General features: G+C 35.7%; 1 protein-coding gene across 2 annotated transcripts in view; it reads left to right on the forward strand.

Moving 5' to 3' along the window:
• RSRC1 (arginine and serine rich coiled-coil 1) overlaps positions 1-10,000 on the forward strand; it is a 363,612-nt gene that overhangs the window by 161,741 nt on the left and 191,871 nt on the right. For both annotated transcript variants that reach the window (XM_019503205.1, XM_019503206.1), the window contains exon 5: positions 3,286-3,322. In XM_019503205.1, the coding sequence (XP_019358750.1) occupies positions 3,286-3,322 (37 nt within the window). The remainder of the gene's footprint in view (positions 1-3,285; positions 3,323-10,000) is intronic.

Below are 10,000 nucleotides of genomic sequence, written 5' to 3' on the forward strand. Positions count from 1 at the left end.
TTAGGGTTAGGGTTAGGGTTAGGGTTAGGGTTGGAGTTTTGTTGTAGCCATGATGGTCCGTGAAATGTATGAGAGGCAAATGTTTGTTTTTTGGGGTGATTCCTTTTATTGGACCAACTCCAGTAAAACTACAGTCAGTCCAGTAAAAGGTATCACAAAAAAACCCTTGCCTTGCAAGTCTTTTCAGCCATTTTGGTCAAAATGTTGGCTTTATACATGTATGTGTTCTTATGAATATAAGTTTTTAAAACAGTGTTTTCAACAAATATCAATGTATATAACCTGTTTTATTTTTAGGTTATAGGAAATGGAACTTCTATTCGTAAGTTAACACTATTTCAATAAGTTACCTACATTATGCGTTTAAATAATCCAAAGATGGCTACACTTGCTTATTTGAATTCCTGGCTTCTTGTTTCAGGTCCCTTAAAGCTATAATTCAAATTTAGTTCAGCTGCAGTTTTTTCCTCATCCAACTTTACCTTTTGGAATAGCTTGAGTAGTATGTTTGTAGTATTTAATGCCCACTTGTTAAATATAGCTGTGTCAAGTAACCTTTTGCAGCATAAATTCATGGTTTTAGAAGGGAAACAATTCTAAAGATTATCTGAAGAGAGGAGAAGCAAAATTCCAAAAGAAAAAACCAAAATGCCTTATCCAACTAATCTAAAAATACATATAGTATGCTTTTGAGACTAATCATTTGAAAGGTTTTTTGTTGGGACCAGTGAAGTGTAGCTGAATGTCATTTCTGTAAAGCTTTATATTATTGGTAAGTATGAAGTTAATATTAGCTATTCTTTCTTACAGTAGCATTCAATAAGGGTATTGTAATATAGGGCTGTGCATAAAACAGATCTTGCTTCTTACTTGTAGTAATTTATGATATTAAAAATGGGTATATATTCTATGAAAATCTTTTGTTTGTTCATGTTTGAAAGTCGCTTTAAAATGTTTTATGGTTATGTCACAGCATCAGTTCCCAATTTTTCACAAGACGGTTTTTAGACTGTAACATTAATTGTTGTACTTTACACTTATTATACAATGGATTCAGTTTTTGAAGAGGAAGGATACTGTTTTGTTTTAGTTTTACTGCATGTCATTCGGATTGATTCATGGCAGCGTCTGGCAGGAAAAAATAGTTATATTGAAACTGACAGGTGCCACAAGGTTCATTTAGGACAACCACAGTCTTGTCCTAGTTAGTTTCATAATGTTTGCCTTATGCGTGTTCAGCCACTGCATTTCCTGCTTTAAAGCCGTGTGTTGCACCAATATTGCTATCTGTGCTGCCTCAACTACAAATTGGATGAACAGCCAGTGACACTTTTTCAATATTATTACATTAAACCAAGTGGATTTTGATTGATAACCTAATATTCAACTAATGCAAAACATCAATCATGGCAAGTATATTAATTATTTAATATTGCAGTCTAATTCAAAAATCGATGTGCTGCATGAGGGGAAGGGAAACTCACTGTTCCCAGAAGACTTAAGACAGGGAATGATTAAAAAAAAAAAAAAATCCTGCTGTACTCTTGTGTGTTAGTTGGATACAAATCTTTATTCATTTGCCAATAATCTCTTTGCATTTTCCACTTCAGGACCATTTTATCAGTTTTGAGACCTATAATTGAATTAAGTCTGCTTTCAGCACAGGGCAAAAGGAGTTGCACAAATATTGATGAAGTCATGACAGGGACAGTACAGGAGACAGATCACTAAAGAGGACAGGTTTTATATCGTTAGCTGGAAGCTGCCTGCATCAGTTTCTTGGATCCTGTTTTCCAATAAATTAAGTTCCTTAAGACCTTTGGCACCATAGGATAAATGTACAGGACTTCATTTCTATCTAAATAATGTATGGCCTTCTATAGTAAGTTCTGATTATAAAAAGAAATACTAGTTTTAAGAGGAATCAAACTTTTTTTACTTCATTTACTATGAAGTCATAGAAAAGAAATATACTTGCTTCATGTAGAAAAGCATTAATGATGTTATCAGTGCCAAATTATTTATTAAAAGAAATCTTGCATTAGATTTTTATATTGATATTTATGATTATTGCATTACACCATTGTAATGTGAAGTGCTAGTAAGTATATGATGTAAATATAATGTTTAAAATAAAATGAAGCACATGAAGTAAGTGGAGTATCCAAAAGTAGCATATGTTCTCTTTAAATTGTGTATGCGACTTTAAATGGCCCCTGTAATTAGCAGTGTATTAAGAGAGCTCATGTCTTACCATGTTTATGATATTCATCAGAGGATTTTGAGTTTTTTGCCATTTGTGTTTGCACAGAATTGAGCAATTACTGTAAAAAAAATATATATATATACTGAACATGAGTGCATACAACATTGTACAATCCAGGAATTCATTATTTGGAAAGTTATTTTTTTTCCATATTGGCATCATTGCAGTGTATTATCAACAGAAAGGGACAGTTCTGTTGAGAAGCAGATTTAATTTGAAGTTAATGAAAGCAGAAACTGGCTGCTTTCATTTAGTGTTTGTTTTTTTGAAGTGGCAAAGAGAAGACATCTCATCCTGTTGACTTCACTTCACTAAGCTGGGTAAGTTGTTTATCCTTGTCCAGCTTGGCAAACCAGCACTATATCTATGTACACCAGGATGCATTAAGGATTACATTTTGAGTCTGAATTTTCCCTGCTTAAGTGTCTTCTTTTTCTCATTCATAATTTTTGGATCTTTTCTTGCAACCCTGGATCCTCAGGTGGTAACAGCTTGTATTTTTGGCTTAAATTTTTGGTATGAGCTTTAGAGTTTTGCAACTCATGTCAGAAGAAATATGTAAAGATCCAACATCCTTTCCATGATCTAGTTGGTTAATAATGCAATTCATTCATTGTTTCCTTTTTACTAGCGGTCACATTTGTTACTTAAGTTATAGTAGAGGGAGCTCAGGCAGAACTACACATGGATTTGATATCATAGCACTATATTTTATGTATTTAAATTTCTTTCTCCAATAGTTACCAGTATTCAAATTTAAAATACTATTTGACATAGTAGGGCCTTGCTTTCTGGTTACGGTAATTTTAAGGCAAGAGTTTAAATAAATAGAAAGTTTTGCTTCTATATGACTAAAATCTTTTTTTCTTGGATTTTTAATAACCAAGGTGTAAACATTAAAAACATAAGAAAGATAGTGAAGAAACTGAGATTTTTTTCCTTGATATTTCTGAGTTGAACACAAATCATTATAGACAAGGGTTTAGCAACTATTTAGAACTTTTGTTCTTCTTTTACAGGGACTCTGGAAACATCAAAGCTGGATTAGAACATCTGGTAAGTTCTAATTTTCTCTTGAACATTTGCATCATCTTTGATATCTGCATTCCAAATGAACACTTTTGAATCAGCTTTGAATACCTTGAATTGAGAGAGTCAACCATTTCCCAGTGGGTCAGCTTACTGTTATTATGTGAAGGCACTTACATTTTCATTTATCTCACCATTTCAAGGGAATTTTAATTTTTTTTAATTATTTTTTTTATGTAGAGATGAAATAAAATGGACTACAATCCTTGGATTGATGATTGCCTTAATTATAAACAAAAAATTGTTTGGTGTTGGATTTTTGGCATATCCTGATCTGAAAAGAACAAACTTGTGTTTAAAAAAACAATCAAATATTTCATGCATAAATGTGGTATGTTTTAGTAATTTGAAATCTTTGAAAGAAGTGCACAGCTTTTTTTTTCTGTTGTCTTTGCTTTATGAATAATGTATTGATTTAAATTCCATTCAGTGCTACAACATAACATTATAATTGAGATGCAAAATATTTTTTGGTTTAAATAAACATATTCCAACCAGTGGCAGAGAGACATACTTAGCATTAAAAACTAATCAGTTGATCAAAACTGAAAAATACGATATTGTCACAACTCTGAAAGTCATTGAATTTACTATGTTAATATCAGCCTCATCAGAACATTAAGCAATCCATATAAAGAATTCTTTTGGAGTCATGGGTTATGATTTTTGTTAATCTAAATATTCAGTACTAATGTTAGAGATTTCTTTGATACAGAATTTGAATATATACAACATAACAGTTTGTTGTGTACAGCCATGACGCTTAAATTATGATTATTACCATCCAGTGTAAGTCATTTCTAATTGTTGCTCAGAGTTAACTCAATGCTTTTTAAATTTTTTTTTACATTTTAGAATCTTTGAAATCGTTGTAATCATTTTAAAGCTTGTGTGCTACTCTCTTCATGCAGCATCTCCATGGGGTAGAGAATGTATACTGCGCCATAGTTGTCAACTGTGTCTCACCTTTTATTTTTTTTGGCCTGACCAGAGCTCAGTTGCTACTTGGATTCTGACTCTATGCACAGTTTAGATAGTTGGCTCTGTCTAGATGTTACAGAAGTTTAACAATTTATCTCATTTGCTAGTTTCATCGGTTTCTTGCATGCTAGTTGAACCTCTTAAATTTTAAAAATGTTTCATTCCTCCACTGGTGTCAGGTTGTTGTAATCTAATGGGTTCAGAAAATGTTTCTAATGCATTATAAAGATGCTGTAGTCCTGACAGATGACCGTGACTGGTACTTTTTCTAAATTGGGACTAGTATGATAGCTGAAGAGGTAGGCATGATTTATGTTGTCACCTCAAACCATCAAGCAGAGCAAGGAGAGGCTGAATGGTTTTTTAGTAGTCCCTAGAAAAACAGGAATCTGGTTCATGGGCACTGGCACTTTGCTCTAGGATTGTGTGGTAAAATCAATGGAAAGATTCTATGGAAGCTTCCAGCATCAAAAGATCTATGGTATAAGAACACAGTTTATTTTTTAGTAAAAGCTTATATTCATCAAATCATTGATTTTGTTCTCTTTCTATGAAAGAGTTAACAGAAGTTTTCATATTTAAAGTTGGAAACTTCTTCCCCTTCGATATTGGAAAACCTGAATGTATGTATGCTAAAACACAGGGACTAATTTTCTAAGATACATAGAGATTTGCATTATATGTGGAATACATTTCATACTGGAAAGTGTTTTACATGTTTAAGTTACAATCAGACATTTTAATGCAAATCTATTGAACTCCAAAGGGGGGAAAAAAAGGTACTGGTATATTTGCTAGAAGAATTATAGCTATTTTGTTTTAGCAAACTCATTCTGCTAAAAATAATTATTTTTTTTCCAAATATCTGTAAAAATTGCCCCCCATGTTTTAAAAAAATTAGAGTTAAGTAAAAATCTTTTTTTTCTGTGCTTTGGCTTTTTTAAATGAAATAATATTTATGTAAGTTGTTCTTTAAATGCACATTCCTTTCATCCATATTCTTCTCCTTTATCTCCTTCATGTGGTCAGAAGCTACCTGGTACTTGTATTTCTGTTGTGTCTGCCATCTTGGTATCTAAGTTATGTGCCATCTTGGTCAGATGAAGTAGCAGTACATTTATTCCTGAAATATGCAACAAATATACAGTAAACTGTTAGAAAATCTTTCATTATAACAAAACAATTCTCACGAGTGAAAAAGTAGTTGTTTTTATGGATTAGAACTCCACACACATCATTTGGTTGTTTTTGATAAGCAACTTAAATCCATGCCTGTACCCTAAGAATTGCTATCGAGTGGGTATGCCCTCTCAGGTTTAGAGGCAAGGTATAGGTTGATGTGACTACAAAAGACTAACTCAGTGTTTTTAAGTATTTTTTATTAGTATAAAAATGAAGAAGAACTATAAACATACCTTGTTTAATTGGGAGAATGACTGACTTTTTTTTTTTTGTAGGATTGTTTAAAATGCAATTGCAAGTTTCCAAATTACGGTGGATTCCTATTATTGGAATCACTTTGGGAAATGGTGATTTGATTCTATTAACTGCTAATTCCATTAAAAGGAGACCCATTTTTTTTAAGACCACAGATGCTTCTCTCCCATGACCCTCTGGCCCTGCTCATACCTCTCACTGGCCTCCCAGGCCTGCCAGAGGGGGCCCACAGGTGCCAGGGCTATGGGGTCAGGGACCCGGGTCCACAGCCCTCTTTCCCAGTCAGAAGGGGGCGGTTGCTGTGGTGGAGTGGAGCCTAGATCCCCACCTGCAGCTTCCTGTTGTGGGCTTGGGCACAGGGGGTGGGGCCAACTCCCTGGTATGGTGCATGCTCCCAGAGGGGCAGGGGGAGACCTGCACCCCCCAGTTCTGTACATGGAGTGGGGATGGGGGTGGGCACGGGCAATGAGGGCAGCAGTGCAGGGTTGTGCCTCTCAAAGCTACTGTGCACACAGGGGCACATCGCCAGGGAATCCAGCTCCTGCCCCCCAGACAAGCTGTCCACAGCCCTGTCCCACTCCCCTCTGAGGCCCCAGCTCTGAGCAACTCCCTCCTTCCGCCCCTATGGAGGCTCAATTTCCCCCCCTCCCTCCCACAATTAGCTGCTCTCCAGGGTACCCAGGGCCAGGGGCCATGTGCATGTACATGCACATGGCAGTCCCTGCCTAACCACTCTCCTCCTACTCCCCCTGCAACCTGGAACTCTGCTAGCCTGCAGAGGGCTCCTCACAAAACTGCAGAATCCTCAGGCTTCCCCAGCAAAATGTTTCAAAAACCTGAAAATTGTGATTCTTATATGAGCAGTTTTTACACGTGATAGTATAGAAATGGCTTTGGTTTTCCCATGTTGATTCAAATAAGCAGCTGATTGCCGATTCTATTAACCAGCAATTCTTCTATAAAATGGAATCCACTGTATTTTTGATAAACCTTAAATTACAAAAGTGAATAAGTTATGGAAAATTTGAAATAAAAAATATGAAAATGTTTGCAGTTCTGAATGGGTCCTGTTTTCTATGAGTAGTAACATAAAAGATAATTGTGGAACAACTATACCTTTGATTTTTTTCAATAGAGAGATCCTGTTTGTTCTTCTTGCGTTGTATAACATTTCAGAGCAATGACCTGATTGTCCTTGTGGTCAAGCAACAGTCTGGCCATTTTAAATGTTGAAGAGCAACCTGTCATTAATAGCTTGTTTAGCTCATCAGTGGTTTGTAGGAATGTAGTCATTGCCTGCCAGCAATGTAGGCATTTCTGTTGCAGTTGCATGTTAATCAATAACCCCCAACAGGTATAGATAAAGCATGTCTTAAGGTAGTTGTATATAGTTATACAAATAAAACTCTTGTTTACTTTGTTAATAGATGAAAGCCAGGATATATCAGTTCTACTGCTGTGTAGGTGTAGTGGTGGTGGTAGTAGTAGGCAACTATTGATCCTTCTGGATCATGGTGTATGTGTGAGGTCATTAGGACCTATGATGCATATGGTTAGGCAGGAGTATGGAGGAGTGGAGGTTGTCCAGACCTTCCATTCCTACTTTAGACCAGAATCCAAAGACCAGACTGAGTCTGGATGTTTGGTACCTTGATTTCTGTAGTTATATGCGTGTCCAGAATCAAACCTGGGTCTTGCACTTGGCGGACAAGAATTCTACCACTGAACCACAACAGCAGGTACTGCTGTGTTGTAGTCCCAGATTTAATACTGTTTAATAGAAAGTAATATAACTAATTTGTAAAAAGAGCAGTACTGTGTATGGTTTGAGTTTACATCTTTTATCCACTGGTGTTTTGCCCTTAACTCATCCTTTTGCAGTGTGATTCATGAAGCTGGTCACCATGGACACGGTGAACCTATGGCTGCTCTGGGGAAGCAAGTCCTACCCATTTGCTCCTGATCAAAGCTGCTTTAAGTTTTGGGTGCATTTCTTGGTGCATACTGAGGACATCTGTAAACTGGCTACACTACCTACTTTGTGGGCTCTGAACTGAACTGAGTGAGAATGTGTGGACAGGGTATGCTTCTCAGCAGTACTCCTGTGTTTGCCACATACGCACGTCCTAACCTTCATTTCCTTCAGGTTGGGAGTTCAAGGGCTGTTTTAAAAAGCTTTATTTTTACTTGAAATTTCAACTTAAAGCCTGCTGTAGTCCTTATACTAAAGGGAAATTTGAATTTGGAAAGTTTCTGTAGTTACCATTCCTTTTTCATGGAAGTCTAACATGGTGTTGGCATTATCTTGCAACACTACATTGGATTGCTGTGTAGGAGATCCAGTATTTGAGAGCATCATACACAATGAACTTTTACCCATAAATGTGCTAGTTTGGCTGACATCCTGATTTTATAGAAATATGATAAAACTGAGTGAGTTAGGGTTCATCTGATTTGTAAAATATAATAGGCACACTTCAGGGAATTGATTTATTCTTCATTACATGCATTTTTTTGTAGACCTTTCACTTTACATATAGATTTGTTTTGATTATTTGGTTTTTGAGATGCACGTGGAAAAAATTATCCCATGGTTCTTTTTTACCTAATTAGAGTATGCAGATGTCCAGTATGTTGTCATATTTACAATAGTACTTGGACAAAATTGGCTAAATGTAAAACCAAGATTAGTGTTAAATTTAAATTTCTGTGGTATACCAAGGAGTCTTTTCCAAAGAACAATTTGTTTTGTCCAGAAAGTGCTCTTAGCCATTCAGAGTAGGTGCCATTCTTTCTCTTGGGGTCTGATCCAAGACCACCAAATTCAAGGGTATATACTTTTCATTGGCTTCCATTGGCTTTGGATCAAACTTGTGGTGATCACAGAACTGTTACCCCAGTGCAGTGATTAGAGCAGAGAGTCTAATTGAGTTGCTGGCTTTCTAATGAGTTGCAAAATCAGACTGCCAATGACTTGTGTTTAACAGTCAGTTTCCAGTCTTACGAGTAATGATATTAGCCCTAGTTTCTGGCTAAATTCCATACTGGCCAGTTGTATTCTGACAACTTAAATTCTGCTCAGTTGATAAGAAGTATAAGGCTGCCTAAAAAAAAGTCTTTGGAAACTGTTTAATTGGTGGTAGATTTTTTGACTGAATTTATTGTGAAAAGTGCACAATTTCCACAAAAGCTTCGAGTTTACATTGAAAAATGGAAAATCTGAAAACTGAAAAAAATTGTGTTCACAAACATCTGTGGGGTGCTTCATGGCTTCTGGGCCATGTACTTGGCTAGACAATATGCCCTGTGATCCACCTCAATCTGAGAATATTATAATGGAAAAGAAGTCTAAAGTGATAATGAGAAATGTAATCTGGCTAGGAAACATATCCCATGGAGGAGAATGGGGGCATGGACAACCAAATTGGTTTCTGTGAAGCACTGTTGCATTTTCGTAATAGTTTTTAACCAAACACTTTTCAGTTAAAGTTAGAACGTTCTGTGTGAAGTCTCCCTGCACCCCATATTTTCTGATCACAACTGTGACCAAGATATTCCTGACTTCCCATTATAAACCAGTGCATAATGTTGCTGTACACTAATAATCACTGTCAAATTAACCCTAGAGCAGAAATTCAGCAGCGTATCCTCATACATCACAGTACATTTCAATTGAAGGTTATAAAGCAGTTTGGAAACTCCTTCAGGATGAAGAATGCTATATAAGTATGTAAAATAAAGTTTAAAGCAAAGTGACAGTCCACGTAAATATACAAGTTGGAGCATTTAGGGCTTGATAGAGTATGAGAATATTTGAACAAAGAAATTTAGAACAGTAAAATAAGAGGTATCACAAAAGATAGAACAAGGTTGAGAATACTTTTGAAATGGTACAAAGGTGTACTTAGCTTTAGTGCAGATAGAAAGAAGTAGAGATTGGGACATGTACGTAAATCTATGTATGACTAGAAAAATTTCCAAACAACAAAGAAGTGGCCAACCTGATTAAAAAAAAAAAAAAAAAAGAGAGAATGAGGATTTCTGGTGATTCATAGCCCAAATAAAATTAGCTCTTGTGTCTTATGATGTCACCAAGCATTCTGAGATATTTATGTCCTTGTACATCTATATCTTTCATACCTGCCACTTATTTTAAAAGAAATTAATGTGTTTTCATAAACTTACATAAATTATTTATTTAATATTTTTGTTAGCAGTTTGTTATGG

Source organism: Gavialis gangeticus, unplaced genomic scaffold (genome assembly GCF_001723915.1).
Source record: "Gavialis gangeticus isolate Ggan-Ray unplaced genomic scaffold, GavGan_comp1, whole genome shotgun sequence".
In the NCBI taxonomy this organism is placed as follows: Eukaryota; Metazoa; Chordata; order Crocodylia; family Gavialidae; genus Gavialis; species Gavialis gangeticus.